The following is an 18,082-nucleotide window of genomic DNA, read 5'->3' on the forward strand; positions in this document are numbered from 1 at the left end:
ATTTTAAATAGACCCGAATTAATACTTTACTTTTAACAAACCCAAGTTGGTATTTTAGATGTTGCCAAATTAGCTAGCATTAATTAAGATACAAAAAATGTCTAAAAGGTGGAGCAATGGGCCAACTTACAATTACATCCACAAAAATATACAAATAATATAAAAAGTAACATTAAACTTAAAAAAAAAAATCTAATAACACCGAGGCTGGACAGCGATTAATCGGCGAGGAAATAGAAAGAACTGAAAAAGGAAAAAAATGCTGATTAGGACAGAAAGGAAAGAGTAGAGAATAAAAAAAGAAAAGAAAATCTTTCTATTGAAGCCACAAACCAAACTTGTGGCTCAGAATTAAAACAGATGCTGACATGGCAAAAAAAAAACGTAAAAACATAGACAAAAGCATCAAAGAGACACACACGTTGTCCGATTTCTCTCTCTATAAAGATTAAAAAAAGCTCCATGTCACACTCTTTATGTTTCTCTCTCTAAAAAGTTTACAGCTTTATAACAGTCAATTTCGTCAAATTTAAGTTAGTTTTATTATTATTATCCTCGGAGTAGCAGAAATGTTGGAGGCGAAAGACCCGGCAATTAAGCTGTTTGGGATGACGATTCCTCTGCAAGAGAATTCCACTGCAAGTACTCTTACTGCTACTTGTAGTGGAGTTGACGATTGTGGTCAAGATCATCCAGACCGTCCATCTTGTGGGAGCTCTACTGTTCTTGATGAAGATGAGGGCGGTGATGATTTTACTAAAGGAGATGATGGTGAAGAGAGAAACAGTGATGATAATATGGTAATAATTGTTTAGGTTTTTTTGATTGGTGAAATTTTTGGGGGTTTTTGTGTTTTAGAAATTGACCCAGTATTGAGAATCTGGGATTAATTAATGGGTTCATTTTAGTTTTTAGATTAATTTGAGTTTTAATATGGTCAATTTAACTAGCTTGGTAGTATTTGAGCTGTTGATTTGTTTGTTTTCTTGTTTTTAAATTTTAGTATTGAGCTTTTCTTTCGTGGTCTTTGAAGAGTCAAATTTAGTAGTACTTGATTATACTGAGCAATTTAGCTTTTGAACCCTTCATATCTGTTCAAGTTTCTTAGGGTCAATCTTTATTCATCTGGGTAATAAAATTTTAATGAATTTATAGGTATTTTTGAAGAAATAGAACCATATCTGATAAAAAAACAGTCTATTTGGTATGTTCTTACCAGTTGGAGTTAGATCTTAGGTTTTACTGTTTAAAAACCTCAATTATTCTTCTTTTGGCTGCTTTAGATTGTGTATTACTGTAGAGGTTTACTGGTATAGCTCAGATTGACTGTAATTGGCGTCTCCTTGATTTGTTTTCTTTGAAATAGTAATATTGGTTCTAGGTTTTTGTTTGTTGCTGCCTATGTTCTACCAAAACTTTTCTTGGTCTTACTTGTTAGCGTTTTGTTTCCAAGAATACTTTTGAAACTCCAAACTATATTTATAATTTATTCTTGTAAAACTGTTGTTTTGCCGTTTCGTGTTTCGCATTTGGGTGTTTCTATTTCCGTGCAACCCATGTTTTGCGTTTGGGCGTTTCCGTTCATTCTAAATACTGAAGATTCTATGTATCAGTTGATGTCTGTGTTTGGTTATTGTAGACTATGATCACCAACTGATTTGTTGATTCATTCGAACGTAGTGTCCTTTAAAATATGTGGACCTTAATCCTTACTCCTAATGTTGTGGTATATGTTAATTTAAATATGTAAGAAACCAGGATAAATTCTTACATGTTTTCCCTAATTTTTGATATGAATACAGGATGCAGAAGCAGAAAAAACAACAGAAAATAAACAGGAAAATGGAGCCCAAGCGGTGACTTCAGAAGAGTCTTCAAATCCAGAAGCAACTTCGGAGATAAGTGAAAACCGCAAAACATCTGCTGAGAACGACAAGGAATCAAAAACTGCAAAGACAGAGGAAGAACAGACTGATACAAGTAATTCACAAGAAAAGATTCTAAAAAAACCTGATAAGATCATCCCATGCCCTCGTTGTAATAGCATGGACACCAAGTTCTGCTACTACAATAATTACAATGTGAATCAGCCTCGACACTTCTGCAAGAATTGCCAGAGATATTGGACAGCTGGAGGGACTATGAGAAATGTTCCTGTTGGTGCCGGTCGTCGTAAAAACAAGAACTCTGCTTCACATTACCGTCACATAACTGTTTCTGAAGCTCTCCAGCATGTTGGAACAGAAATTTCAAATGGTGTTCATCATCCTGCACTAAAAAGTAATGGGACAGTCCTTACCTTTGGCTCGGAAGCTCCACTTCATGAATCAATGGCTTCCGTGTTGAGTCTTGCTGATAGAACAAAGCAGAACATCACAACAAATGGGTTTCATAAACCTGAAGCGTTGAGGATTCCCGTATCCTACGTAGGTATAGAAAATGGGGATACTCATTTGAAAGGAAATATATCCACAACATCAATTTCAAAAGACGAAGCTAGCAAAGATGGATCTCAAGATCCTGGAACACAAAATTGTCCGGCCTTTCCACCTCAAGTACCATGTTTTCACGGCACTCCTTGGCCTTATCCTTGGAATTCCGCTCAGTATAACTCACAATTACCACCAACTGCTTTTTGCCATCCTGCATTTCCTATGCCATTCTATCCTGCAGCGGCTTACTGGGGTTGCACTGTACCGGCCAATTGGAACATGCCATGGATACCTCAGCCACCGTCTCCCAACCAAACTGCACCAACTTCTGGCCCCAACTCTCCAACCTTGGGGAAACATTCAAGGGATGACAGTGTGCTCAAACCAAGCGACACTGAAGAAGAGCCAACAAAGGAAAAGATATGGATTCCAAAAACTTTGAGGATCGATGACCCTGGAGAAGCTGCAAAAAGTTCTATATGGAAGACACTGGGGATTAACAAGGACAAGCCTGACTCAATTGGCGGACGAGGACTATTTAAAGTCTTCGAATCAAAAGGCAATGATAAGAATCATGCAACCGAAACTTCTTCAGTACTACATGCCAATCCAGCAGCATTGTCTAGATCAGTCAAATTCCATGAAAGTTCGTAAATAGGCGGTAACTCGTACTTGTTCCTAATGGTGCATAAAAGGTCACAAGCATCATTTCCAAGAATTGGTAGTTGTTGCAGTCATGTTGAAAGGAAGAGTATCATAAATTAGAGGTAGCCAGTGAAACTAGCTATTTTGTGTTTTGATTGAGTGCTAGTCTAGGCAGCTGTTTTTTGTTCCAGTTAGATGGTTTGCTAGAGTTCATGTACATAGCTTAAATGTTACTATTATTATATAAATTGTTGAGAGATCGAGAGTTTAGGCATAAGACACTTGAATTTGTGTACCATAATCTCAATTGTTTAAAAATAAATTTGGGAAATGAAATCTACCTTCTTTTTGTTGGCATTTTTCTCTTGTATTTATTTATATTGCATAAAAATTTATCAAGTCTTACACCTCGGTATTTCATTTCTTTCTTTGGAAATGCTTTTGAAATTATAACCTATATTTACGGAAAAAAACTGTCAGCTTTCTATTTCGTTTATCTATTTCAGTATTTTTATTTTCGTGCTGTAGGTCTCGATCATCACGGAAAGATAAAAAGATGGGAGAATGAATGAACATAGATAGATTTTACTTGTTTTAGAAAATTTAAAGAAAATAAACATGAGATTGAAAATGTCAACTTCCATTGCCTATTATAAGCTCTTTGTAAAATAAATGCAGATGTTTGGCACAGTATGCAGGAATGGCAGGCCATAATGTTAAGTGTATTTCCATTTGCGCCTTTTAAAAGGAAAAAATGCAAAGAATGGAGATAAAGAAGTGGGGACTAAATTGAAAGACAGAAAAGTTGATGTATGACCTTTCTTTGACAGATATGTGTACTTGAATTCTTATCACAATAATTTGCATAAATAGTCCCTCAACTTATTTCTCTCTCCCATCACAATTCTTTTTCTTTAACTTCAAACAATATAATCTCTTAGCTTTACAGCGCCAATTTTGTTAACCCGATAGTTTGCTTTATATGACAGTCTTTTATTATCTTTTAAATTATTATTTCAACTTTAAAAAATATATCAGATAGTTTTTTTTTTGATAATTGGGGAGGGGAGAGCGTTTGTGGGAGGATTCAATCCCACGATCTAGCAGTTTGCTGCCAAGCGTTTATACAGTTTGAGCTATAGTTCATCAGTATATCAAATAGTTATTTTATTGATTTTTGATCACAGACTCCTAATATAGTTTTACAAAAGAATTTTAAATTTGCTAATTTATCATTTTGATTCTAGATAAACAAGTGCATCACACATATTATTATTATTATTATTACAAGAAAAACTAAATAATCATCCATTGGATCAGCTAGGTCTAATTTACTAACTCTAATGGTTAAATAAATTTAATTTCTTTTTTCAGTACATCTCCAACAAACAAACATTTTAGGTATTTTTTGCTATTGTGATCAAAGGTCGGCCAACATATTTTGTGGATTGCTGCAAATTGGACCCAATTGCATGTGATTCCATTCAACTTTCTTCCTCCGCTAGTGTCCTTTTCCTGCGTCCATGAACTAAAATTAATTTACTATTGATAACGAAATTAACATTTTTTACTTATGTATTCTTAAAATCCATATCATCAGATTTCAAATTTATATTTCATAAGTAAAATTGTATATAAAACAAATTGTAATTAGCTTTATGAGATATGTTTGAGATTTTTTAATATATAAATATTAATATTGCTATTTTTTTATAATTAAGATTACACATGTCCTGATTGAATATTATATTTGAATTTCCAATCGTGCATAATAAAACATGATATTGACTCAACACCAAAGTTGCTAGACCTACAGCTCTATCAATGAAAATATCAAAAATTTATTGTGGGTAATTTATTGAAAATCAGACTTATTAAAATAATCAAATATCTTTTCTTCCTTCCTCAAACTCTATAGATGGAGGCATTGTCTTAAAAACCTAACCAGTGGCTGAACCGCTGGCTACTGGTCCGTAGTTTAACCGGTTCTATTTGTGTATACACATAAATAATTCTTCAAAGCTCAAACACCTTTTCTTTTTTGAATTTTTATAATAGAACCTCGTCTCTTTTGTTACTTTCAAACACATCTTTAACTTTCGAAAATAATTTTTTTAGACCACAACTTGCCATTTTAGCAAATTCTTCTCTTCTGCATAATCAAATGTTTTATGGTTGAACCGGATGGTCCAAATGACTTAATCCATTCTATAAAATTCTGATTCTTTCGTTTTTTTAAGGTTCAAAAAGGTTTAACCGTTTTTCCAGTTCTAAAAGAGAATTGAGCTCTACTGACCTTTGATTCACGGTTGAACCATCCAGTACGATTTTTAAAGTCAAGGATGAAAGATTCTTCTTCTTTAGCGATTTGAAGGATCATTAGTATGATTTAGAAAATTAGAATTCCTCAAACTTAAGAAAGTTGAAAATTGTAATAATCTATATGGATTAATTTGTTTTTTTAGTATTTAGTCAACCGAGTCAAATGATTTAAAAGTAAATTAATTTTCAAACATGATAGACGAAGTCGTTGACAAAAATAAAACTGGAGACCATATCATTTTTCCGAAATTAATTTTTTTTAATTCAGTCCTTTCCATCGGTTGACTAACACCTAAAATGGACCTAAGGACTAAATCATTGACGGAAATAAATGTGAGATACTATATCATTTGATTTTTAAATAAAAATGACTGAAACTGTGAATTACTAGTAACATATATAGAAAGGCTCATAATAATTTGCTCTTCTGTTTTGCATTAAAAAAATACAATTGTAACTTTATAAACCTAACATTTCTATCTATTCGAGTAAGATAAGAATGCATGCAAAGCTAATGGCTTTTGATTAGATTCTACTAATATTCAAAAATAATTTGTTATTCTAAAATGCAAATTCTAAAGACTTCAATAAAGTTTAAAGTATAATGTCTCAATTTTAGTTGATGATTATTAAATCTATTAAACTGATCGCACTAAGTAAGATGCAGATGAGTTTATTCATTTATTAGCATCGAACAAGGATTTGGAGACGGATTAGGGAACAAGTAGGTGTTAATCTAACTACCAACGTTTGCTAATGGCTTGCACACGCTTTCATTAAATAAACTTTTGGTATCCTTGCAAAATACAGCTAAACCATTGGGATTGGAGATACAAAGTCAACCATTAATACATTTTTCCCAATAATTTTTACAATTTTTTCTTATCATAAATTGTGATGCAGACACCAACAATCTATAACCCAAATGCAGACACCAACAATCAAAGGTGTTTAATTACCATCGTCTGTTTTTAGGGTGGAGTTTGGGTGTTCATAGAGTTATTATAAAGATTGATAATAGAAAGATTATTAATAGGGCGTCTATAGCGGCACAATATTCTAATATTTTGTGCTATCCGTTTTCTTCTTAGACGGGATTGAAAAAAATAAAGTGGTGCATGTTTATAGAGAAGCTAATATGACTGTGATTCATTTGACGTCGATTGAAAATGAAAGTTAAATTAGAATCTTGATTCATGAATACCCTCCTAGGAGCGTTTTGCTATGGAAAAATACTTCTACAATAAAAAAAATTCCTGAATATCATGTAAAATTCATGGCAAAACGCTCCTGAAAGAGTATCCATAAATCGATATACCGAATTTCCATACACACCTCTTGGTTTCGCCTTTGTTAATGACTTTATTTCAATATTTTGTAGTTGAGCTGATTATTATATTTTGTAAAACTATATTCTGTAATATAATCAATGTAAGTTAATTTTTTGGATCAAACTGGAAATCTAGCTCTTAAGTTTTTTGAAACGTTGACTTTAATTCTATTCATGCGTCTTTTTTTTACAGAAATTTTGAAAAAAGTTGAGACTTTCTTTTAAAATTAGTCTTTAGTTTAAACTTTTAGTATTTGACTCGTTAAAGTGGTGACCTAAAATTAGGTTTATTGATAAGACTAGTCTATCCAAACTAATAAGTAAACAGAATAAAAAAAGTCTCAAATTAAAATAAAAACAAGAAAAAAAAGTCAACTCATTATACCAAATCTTTTCTTCCTACCTAAAAATAAATCCCTCAAAATAAAAGGAAAACCTTACTTGTAAAATGAGGCGACTATTCACTTTCATGTAAAGCAATAAAAGCATGCATCTGCGACGAATTGATATGTTTAAAATAAATTAAACTAAACAAGGAAAACTCAACTTATAATTAATGTGGCATCATTAGCTCCAAAACATTTCCATGGTTAGTTTAATTTCCACTCATGACATTTTGTTCGTTTAAATGTAATTATCAAATGACCTACTTTTATTTGTATTTTTTATATTTTTATTTCTCACATATTTTAATTGTAACCGATTCAAATGACTCATACGATCTTAAATATAAAAATGAGATACAAATAAAATTATACTGTAGTTTACGATTACAAACACATATTGTAATAATTTAGTGAAATGAACACCGAAAACGCCACACCTATTATCACGTTGAAATTTATAAATACACATCAAACATACCGTTTTACATTCAATTAAGATTACCTCGTCTTGATAATTCTAAAAATCTAAAACTAAAAATATATATACTTGAAAATGTTATGTATATTTAAAAGGATAAATTATGTCCTTTCAAAAAAGAGAGGATAAATTACATCAGTAATTAATTGGTATTTGACCTTTTCAAAATATAATATTTGAGTATTGATGATTTTTTTTTTGAAAGAGAAGACAGGCCAAGGCCATAAGAAAGCTAGAACGATCTACACATACGGGGCACAGAGACACCCGCTAAATCATCCATAGAGAATTATTATTTTTAGCAGTTTTTCAATCAACAGACTATTAATAAAACTAAAAATAGTTTTAGAATTTATTTATATAATTTGACATTTTAATTCATAGAAAAAAAATTCAAAATTTCAAACAAGACTAGTCTAATCTTACTTATCTTAAAGAATAACTATACAACATAATGAGTGCATCATGTGACGTTATTCGTGTAATAATTCAATGAAATGTTTATAATATTATAATATTTAATAATTAAAAAATAATAATTCTCTATAATTGATCATCCGCTTATTATAAGAATAATGTGTTACGACTGTTGTATGGATAGACACTACGCCCTCCGTTTTTTTAGTTGTCCATTTAGCCAATTTTATTTGTCTATAAATAGTTGTCCATTTAGAGATTAAAGGTGACTTTAATTTTTATCTTTCAAATTTATCCATACTTAATAAATAATTTTATGTTTTATTTTAAAAAACATTTATTAATTAATGAGTTTATATTAGTATTTCTTTTATGATTTAAAATAAAAGGAATATTATTTTAGTATGTACAATTCTTTTAACATGGACAACTAAAAAAATATGGATAGAGCATATTTTAAAATGAAAGAAAAGGTTATGACTTTCGGATCAAAGTGAATATGAAAGCACTACATAGCAAATCCCATAGTTGAGATAAGCCTAAAAAGACAAAGTCATGCTTGTAAGCTGTAACCACCCAAAAACTTGTGAAGAGAAAAGAAATGAATAAAGATGATCTTAAACAGATCCCCAATATATAAAAATTATACAACTTGATCCTTCAAATGCAACTACCAAGTAAAGTTAACCAACATAATAATTAACAAACCACTAATTTCTATTACATAATACTACAAGATTAGAACTAAACTAACATCTCTATACTTAAGTTTTAAACTAAACAAACCTCATTTCTTGAGTGTCAAAATATATAAATACCATCTCTCTTGGCTCTTTCATTTCCCAAAACTTACACTAAAGTGCCAAATTTTATTAAAAAAATCTCTTCCTTGGATCTATAACTTGGTCGGTTCAGAAACTCCAAAGCTGACTCTTTATAAATTCTAAAAGCTACCCAGTTCCCACAATTCTGCAGCAACTAATGGGCCGGTCTTGTTTTTTTAGAGTTCTTCTCTGTTTGATTATTCTGGCAGCTCTCTGTGTCTCTCATGGTATGTAGTTCTAAAGCTGTTCTCTCCTTTTTAACTTTGTTCTAATGAATCTTTTTTGTGTGGTTCTAACTCTATTCTGTTCTTTTTTGTGGATTTTAAGGATTTGGAAGACAATTGATGGAGACAGTTGAGGTTAAAGATTCCTTTGTTCAAACAGAGGTATTTAGTCCTTCTATTGTAATTGTATTGATATGATTTTGTTCTGTTTGAACTTTGAACATTAAAGATGCAATTTTTTTGTGGGATTATCAAGTTGAATTTTTCATTGTTTTGTACAGAAAATTGAAGAAAAATCAAGGGAGCTGATTGAAATTTTAGATTATCAATTGGATCCAGGGCCCAACACTAACAAAAATGCTGGGCAAGTTCCTCCTCCACAAGGCAGATAGAGAGATCAAATTAAATGACAAAAATGTTTTTGTTTTTTTGGATTTGTGTAACAAAATGGTTTGAGAAAGGTTGATTTTGGGGAAAATGTTGATTAGTGTTCTTAATTTTGTGAAATTGTAAAGTATGAATAAGGTGCTTGAATGTTTAATTCTCTTTCTTCTGACTATAATAAATTGTGATTTATAATTCATGGTCAATTAGTTCTAAATTCTTAAATCTGTTACTTTTGATGAATTTATCTAACTTTATTAATTTTAAAAATAGATTTAAGGCAAACTGAAAACATTTGGAGCTAATTAATTTTAGAATGCAAGTATTTGATGAGATCGTCCTTTTGGGTGTGTACAACTTATAGAAATAGATAATTATCTATCTCAGTTTATAGACGTTGAAGACAAATTTTTAGAGAAATTTTTAGTTTTTCATGTCATTTAAATTCATAAAAACATTAAAAATCAATTCCATACAATGAGTGTAGCCAATCAATTACTTTTGTAGATGTGCAAAGTTTTTAGGCTTAATTACTTAAAAACCACCCACCTTGAACTTTTTTTTCGTTTATACCCTGACCTAGAAAAAAGTTCATTTATACCTTGACGTATGTGTTTATGTTTCACCTCTACCCCAAATTTCAAAAAAAGAAGAATATTTATTGAAAACAACTAAATATAAAGATTATTTTATACTTTTTTCTATTAAAAAAAATACAAAGAAATACTTCATCTTTAAAAATGTTTAAAAATAAGGATTATTTAAAACTTTTTTCTAAATGAAAAGAGGTTAATTTAGTGACTCGGGGTAGAGGTGAAACATAAACACATACGTCAGGGTATAAATGAATTTTTTTCTAGGTCAGGGTATAAACGAAAAAAAAGTTCAAGGTTGGTGGTTTTTAAATAATTAAGCCAAGTTTTTGTTAGTTAAGTCCTAGTAAACCTACCAAAGAATTCTCTACTTCTTTGAAGAAAATTGAGAGCCACCTATTTTTTTTATTCATGAAAAATATAGTTAGGGGCAAAGCCACCTTAATTCAAAGGTGGATGATTACCCAACCTTTTAACTTTTTTTATTTAGTGTATAGTCTATTTTTCCAAGTGATGTAAACAAATTACCAATTTTTTTAAAATATATCTTACTTCATCCAGAATATACTCTATATAGTGAGAATGGAGACAATGGCTAAATAACATTTTTTTTGATACAAGATACATGAGGTGTTTTGGACGAGTTCTAACTATAAAATGACACATTTGTTCTTTCAATATCTACACTAATTTTCGCAGCCGAATACGTCTTTTACGGAAGGCAAAACTTTAATTTCAAATTTTAAAAGATTGTATACATGTGTATGGTTGGAACCCTCAACTTCACTTAAGTGAGGAGAATACTATATCAACTCACATAAATCTTAGAAATTATATGTGTACTTAATCTATTTTTTCGGAAGTAATATTGCATAACATATTACCAAATGCAAGGCATTTTTGGATGAGCTTACGACAGGAATGTTTTTGGATTGTTGGGCAATTCCATGGGCCAGTGAGGCATAAACTCTCAGGTAGCTGGATTGTCCATCGAATCAGGCCTTGCTAGTACTTTGAACTTAGTCCATAAATTCCATATGGGTCTGATAGCATAGGCCCAAAAGATCTTGGGTTAGAAGCATGTAGTATGCTTCAGGCCCTAAATAAATCCTGCAATTTTTTTAAAAAGTACTCTGTATTCGGTTTAAACAGAAAAATTAAACTACTGATAGAAAAATTAATGTGTTAAACAACATTTCCTTTTTTCTCTATTAATTTTTTTTCAGATATTCATTTTCTTTTTTACTAATTGATACGCATATTTTATATAGGGTCTTGGGTATGTGATACTGATTTTTTTGTCTAAAAAAAATAGCTGCATTTTTAACTATTTTTACAACAAGAAAGTCATTTCTCCGATTGAGATCTCATGATAAACTTAAATTAATTTAGTCATTCAATTAACGTAAACCGTAAATTCATCATCTTTGTCTCTCTATAATAAATCTTAAACAACCAAACAAACTAGAAAAGTATGTATTATATAAATAATTATTTGGAATATATATAATTGTTAAATTTTCTTGTCAACAAAGAAACATTTATCAGATTCTGGCATTATGATACTACTAATTAAACATTTTTTTTATAGAATTTGACATGAAAATATCTATGAATTTCCAGATATTTCTACATTTGAAAAAATAAAAAACTAGGATTTGAATGGAAACTAGTTATACAATATTTAATTACTCCATCCAAGACTACAAGTTAAAGTTTCCCTCTCTCAAGTTAGAAAGTTAAAAAAACGACTAGTGAAATTTTCTTCGAAAATAAATGAAAGCTGAACGTTTCCCATAAGTTTCCACAGATTGACTAAACTATTAATGACTTTTAACTTGTTTCTTGGTCTCAATTTTCACATCATATTATTATAGTTGAGGAAATTACACCCTATACATCAATTTCCCTAAATGTATACATTAGTGATTCAACATATTAAAAAGTGCAGAATTCTCTCATTTATTTTAAATACTTTTCATTTATACCTCATTATAATTTATATCCCCTTTTTACCCTTCATTGCCCATTAACTTTGCTCAGACCTTATACTCCAAGGTAATGACTGGATAAATGACGACCACCAAGCATACACCGAGGTCGCCGCCACCGGAGAAGAGACGACAGTCGCCATCCATCGCCTATGCTGCGATGACCTCCGTTTATGCTCTGATGACCGTCGTTTTAGTGAGGATTCGTGTAATTTCAATTCAGATCTGAAAGATTATTCATTTTGTAATGATAACAACGCTGAAGAAGGAGCTCCAGGGCGTTGCCAGTGGAGGAAGGAGACGGCGGTCGTTCAATTGTTATTTCTTTGTCGTCCACCGCTTAGCGGCTGAAAATCTCCAGTTACTCGCACAAGATTTTGTTTCTTGGATTATTCATAAAATTGAGGCTAGTTGGAGTACACTGTTGGTGGAGATTACATGAAATAATCACTGCAAATATGAATCTCACTTCTTTATTCTTAATACTCTTATTTAGGATTATAAATGTTGGAATGGGTTATAAGGCATTGAAGATTGTGGTTAGGATGAGGGACGTGGGTGTCAGGCCAAGTTCATATCAATTTCAATTTATTGTAGGCTGCTTCTTATAGTAGGTGATTATGGCAGCATTTTGAAGTTACTAAGGGGACTGATTCGTGAAGGTCCTTTTATTTTGCTTCATCTGGGTGATTATGGCAGTATAATTTTCTTGCTGTAAAACACTGTATGTTTTTTGCTTCATCTGGGTTTTCCTGATGTTGAGATTGAGTATGTTGAATTTATCGGATATATTATGGTATTATTTACGGAATAATAAAACGAAAGCAAAGCAGACATAGTCATTGTAACTTACATATTCAAATCAACTTTTAATTATTTAAAATTATTGATAATTAATAATTTTTTTTTATTCTTTTATTATACTTTAAGTGAAACTATAGTAAACTGATTTTAAATCGACTTTAGTTTTAGATTGAATTTTTTTATTAGCTTACCGATGTACTATTTAAATAATCATAAATCAACTCATGTCAATCTTAAATTTTAGATGTACATTTATTATTTTATCATGTGTTTATGTAACTATAAATCAACCTGTAGTCAATTTTATATTTTAAATATATATTTATTAGTTATCATGTATTTAAGTAACCATAGATCAACTCATTATCAACTTTAAATTTTAAATAAATATTTTATTATTTGAGCATGTGTTTATGTAAGAATAAATCAACTCGTTATCAACTTTATATTTTAAATATACGTTTATTAATTTGTTGAAATTTTTATGCAAAGTTCAAAATTATTATTATCATTTCTCCAACCTTAAGGTTGACAAGTGTCGATTTTAACTATATTAACGAATTATTTTTAATTTGTTGAAACTCTTTTTTTGTAATTTGTCAAAATTTTAAAGATCAACTAAATGTCAACCGAAAGTCAACTAAAGATCAACTGAATGTCAACTGAAAGTCAACAATATAATTCATTTTAAGTTATAATAGATTTACTTTTCATTTCTCTTACATGAAACAGTTCAAAATTATTATTACCATTTTCCCAACCTGATTATATTAACGAGTTCTATTTAATTTGTTGAAATTCTTTTTTTGTAGTTTGACAAAATTTTAAAGATCAACTAAATGTCAACTGAAAGTCAACTAAAAATCAACTGTATAATTCACTTTAAGTTATAATAGACTTACTTTTTATTTTTCTTACGCGAAACAGTTCAAAATTATTATTACCATTTTCCCAACCTGATTATATTAACGAGTTCTCTTTAATTTGTTAAAATTTGTTTTTGTAATTTGACAAAATTTTAAAAATCAACTAAATATCAACTGAAAATCAACTGAATGTCAACTGAAAATCAACTATGTATTTTACTTTAAGTTATAATAGATTTACTTTTAATCTCTCTTATGCGAAACAGTTCAAAATTATTATTACTATTTTTCCAACCTGATTATATTAACGAGTTCTCTTTAATTTGTTGATTTTTTTATATATAATTTGGCAAAAAATTTAAGATCAACTAAACGTCAACCGAAAGTCAACCAAAGATCAACTGAAAATCAATCAATGTCAATTTTTTTTCACCGATACAGAAGTGAGGACACAAACAGTTTCAATTTGAATTGTACGCAATTTTAATATTTTGAGAAAAAAATTAATAGTGCATATTAGATAATTTTAAGTTCAACGTGAAATCAACCTATAATCAACCTAATATCCCCAAATATTAAAATGAAGTAAGAAATTCTAACAACTCACACAACAAATATTAGAAAATATCAAATACTTAATCAATTATTAATTGAACTAACAATAAAATTTTATCAATTCCATCTATCATCAAGTTAATTTTCAAATTATATCAGCTAAACTTAAATTTAATTTTTAGTTTATACATATTAAAAAAAATTCTTACTATAATAATTTATTGTGTGTTTATAAAATCATGAATCTACTTATTATCAAATTTTAATTTTAAATATATATTTATTGATTTATTATTTATTTTTGTAATTATAAATCAACTTATTGTCAAATATCGAATACATTTTTTTAATTTATTATATGTTTATATAAACATAAATCAACTCATTATTAACTTTAGTATTTAAATATATATTTATTAATTTATAGTAACGATAAATCAACTTATTATCAACTCTATTTTAAATAATTATTAGTTTATCATGTGTTTACTATTTACTTTCTTTCTTTTCTTTTCTTTTTCGCTTTCAAGATTCATCATGTATATCAATCATGTCAAGATGGAAACTTATTAATTTTTGGGAAATAATTAAGTATCTGCATTCAAATTTATCAAATCTATTGAACTTAACATCTATTGACATTGACCTATTGATACTTCAGAGACGTAATAAACGCAAGGGAAAGAACAAAGGAAAAATATATGTTGTAGTAGCATATTGATACTTCAGAAGTTCATCATCACCATGTTCTTATAGCAGCAAAAATAATGGATTTTCATCTATACCAAATAAAACAATAGAAAAAATTCTCTCAATTGCCGATAAACTCTTCACTATAATTGATCATCCACTGGAATTCAGTAGTAGTGAATGTTAGTGTTATCCTCGCCATCGCCTACAAACTTCTCTCTGAAACTTCTCTTTCCAAATTTTTGCCGTCGTGGCTCCGCCATCATGATCGGAGATCCATTAAAAATAAATCATATTGCGATGTGATGCGGAACAACAGTAGCATGATTACTAAAATGACAACTTTCATTATTATATTCACCTTTAATAATTTTCAACAAAGCAACATCCTTAATTTTACTGTTACTACCGCCATTCTCCGCCACATCCTTATTAATCCCCTCCACAACAACCGCCGCCATATCCCAAACATCCGCCGCAACAAGATCCCATCACACATCTAACCAAATTCAACAAAATAGACATCCATTTTTGCTAATTCTCATACTAGAACCCATCGCCAGATCTAACAGACCAATTAAAATCGATATCCCGAAAAATCTCACAAACTCCGCCTCACTCTCCTCAGACCCCGCAATTAGCGCTATAACTGCCGTTGCATCCTCTACCATTCCAACCCTACCGTCTTTTAACAGCCGTCGCCGAAAAATTTTCCGTTTGATTGTTGCCGGTGATGGACCTCTCTCTGTGTAAAGTTTGCAGTTGTTAGAATTAAAAGATATTGAAGCAAGATATGATAATGTAAATAAAGGGTAAACTTGTCTTATTGTAATATTAAATTAGCTTATTTTAGGTTTTGAGGTATATGTGAAAAGTTTTATTTTATTTTGAGAGATTTCTGCATATTAATTATTCGCGAGGTATAAATGTTAATGAATTGCAATTTTGAGTCATCTATGTACTTAGCCCATTATAGTTTTGTACATGGAAAATATGTTGATTAAGACTAAAGGTGACCCAAAACAGAACAAAATTCACAAATTTAATTCACCCAATTTATGTAGAATACTAAGTTTATTCCGCGCGGTTCGATTTTAAGAATAAAAATTTACAGTTCAAATTTAGTGTAAAACGAACTGATTAATTCAATTCGATTTAGTTAAAAATAAATAAAACTGATTTGATATAATTAGTTCAGTTTTATTTTAAAAATTAGTTCAGTTTAATTTTAAAATTAGTTCAGTTTAATTTTAAAAAAGAATTCATAAACCTAATTAGGACATGGAAATTGCCAAGTAAGAGTAGAGGCAGCCACTATAATCAATCACTTCCAAGCAACTTCCTTAGTAAAATAAATTATTTATTTATGTCAATAAAATCCAAAGAGATGAGACAAAGCCAGCCTGACCCACCTTTTCCTATCAATAAAATTGAAAAAGACTCCCATTGTGCAGGATTTCAGAAATTTCCTTTACATTTCATAGAAAAATATTAGAAAATGACCATTTCTTGATTTTAATTAGACTTGGGCTGCTGTATGAAATATGAATGCACCATGGCAGCAATTTCCTTCACCGCCTTTGAAAGCTGACCAATCCTTATATAAATAAACTTCTTCTCCATTTAATTCATTCAAGTTCTTGAAAAAACATAACATTCTTTATTAATCAACAGAAATAAAAACTAATTCTTCAATTTTCGTTTCTTGATAATATACAGTTTAATCATGGCTTTATATCACATATTCTGCTTAATTAACTTGCAGAAGGGGTCATCCAACACAGATTTATTTTCTTGGTTATTGCTTCACATTGATATTTTATTATCTAAATTGTTTTTCAATAAGGTTAATGTTTGCATTATTCAGAAATTTTTCTCAAGATTTTGGTTCTCTCTGCAATCACAACTAGAGAGCAACAGCAAGAATCAAGATTCTGAGTTGTCCGATAACCAGCAGTGTTGCTTGGACAGCAAGAAAGATGACAGCAGCCTGATCTGCAGAGAAGAAGTGGAGATGGTGATGGGAGATTTAGGCCTTGTTTGCACTGTAGAAAGTGAGAAGCTTAAAGGTTCGATGGGTTTCGATGAGCTTTCGCAGGTGTTCGACGAAAAGGAGCCGAGTTTAGATGAAATTAAGGAAGCTTTTGATGTTTTTGATGTGAATAAAGATGGGTTTATTGATGCAGAGGAGTTGCAGAGAGTTCTTTGTATATTGGGATTAAAGGAAGGATTTGAGATTCAAAATTGCAGACATATGATCAGATCATTTGATGATAACAAAGATGGGAGAATTGACTTCAATGAGTTTGTGAAATTCATGGAGAATATCTTATCTTGATTGTATTATTTACTTATTTTTGTTTCTGGTGATTATCTTGATTAAAATCACTGGAAATTTGAAATTCTTCTTGCACTATCTCTTGACTTTGTTCTGCCTCTATGTAATTACTGTAGATAATGATTATTATAATAATATTACTAATTTTGAATTTATAAAGAACTTGAGACATAATGTCAAACAGTTTGTGCAATCTACATTCCAAACTAACCCGATAGGTTGCATCTTGAAACAAAAGAATTCCTCCTCCTTGAAATATTGCTTCGATCTAGATTGCATGAAAACCGAAACAATAAAACGTGGAGGAAATGACTACAGGGAACTTTGAACATGTTCTGATTTTGAAATAAGGATAACCAAATGAAATTCTTATACCTTATAGTATATGTTGTACGAAAACTAAAATGCTGAAATGAAAAATATTAAAATAGAAAATGACGAAATGATATTTTTTATAAGAGTATTTTACATATTAAATTTTAAAATTTCGGAGGCGTTCTAAAAATGAAAATAAAATGCTAAAACGTAAGATTTCAGAAGTTTGCAAACAACATAGCTCTTTGCTTTAGGCTTAAGCTTTTATCAGGATCTGTTCCATTTTGCCTCAACAATCTCACTGCTATGGCTCAGAATCAAAGTTTACATGAAATTATATCCCTTTCCAGCAATAATCTGGCAGGAGAAATTCCCAAAGAATTAGATAGTCCAGTCGAAATGATTGAACAGAACTTTCCAAGATATAAATCAGCCGGAACCATCCTCGGAGAATCAGACACGCTCAAAAGCATTGGTTTCAATAAAAT

The 18,082-nt window shown here is 30.3% G+C and overlaps 2 protein-coding genes across 2 annotated transcripts; both read left to right on the forward strand.

Moving 5' to 3' along the window:
* Positions 1–425: 425 nt before the first annotated feature.
* Positions 426–3,434, forward strand: LOC126677773 (cyclic dof factor 2). The gene is made up of 2 exons (XM_050372550.2): positions 426–800; positions 1,803–3,434. The coding sequence occupies exons 1-2, from the start codon at positions 570–572 to the stop codon at positions 3,084–3,086; spliced, it is 1,515 nt and encodes a 504-aa protein (XP_050228507.1). The 5' UTR covers positions 426–569; the 3' UTR covers positions 3,087–3,434.
* A 13,055-nt stretch (positions 3,435–16,489) lies between these two features.
* Positions 16,490–17,357, forward strand: LOC126676534 (probable calcium-binding protein CML46). The gene has a single exon (XM_050370755.2). It carries the CDS (start codon positions 16,668–16,670, stop codon positions 17,277–17,279), a length of 612 nt encoding a protein of 203 aa, XP_050226712.1. The 5' UTR covers positions 16,490–16,667; the 3' UTR covers positions 17,280–17,357.
* Positions 17,358–18,082: the final 725 nt, after the last annotated feature.

This window comes from Mercurialis annua, linkage group LG4, assembly GCF_937616625.2.
Source record: "Mercurialis annua linkage group LG4, ddMerAnnu1.2, whole genome shotgun sequence".
Classification (NCBI taxonomy): domain Eukaryota; kingdom Viridiplantae; phylum Streptophyta; class Magnoliopsida; order Malpighiales; family Euphorbiaceae; genus Mercurialis; species Mercurialis annua.

What these genes read in the sequence shown, in the direction of transcription:
- LOC126677773 (XM_050372550.2), top strand. Translation starts at nt 570, where the DNA reads ATGTTGGAGGCGAAAGACCCGGCAATTAAGCTGTTTGGGATGACGATT. An exon ending in GAAACAGTGATGATAATATG is followed by an intron (nt 801 to 1,802) that starts GTAATAATTGTT and finishes ATATGAATACAG; the next exon opens with GATGCAGAAGCAGAAAAAAC.
- LOC126676534 (XM_050370755.2), top strand. Translation starts at nt 16,668, where the DNA reads ATGGCTTTATATCACATATTCTGCTTAATTAACTTGCAGAAGGGGTCA.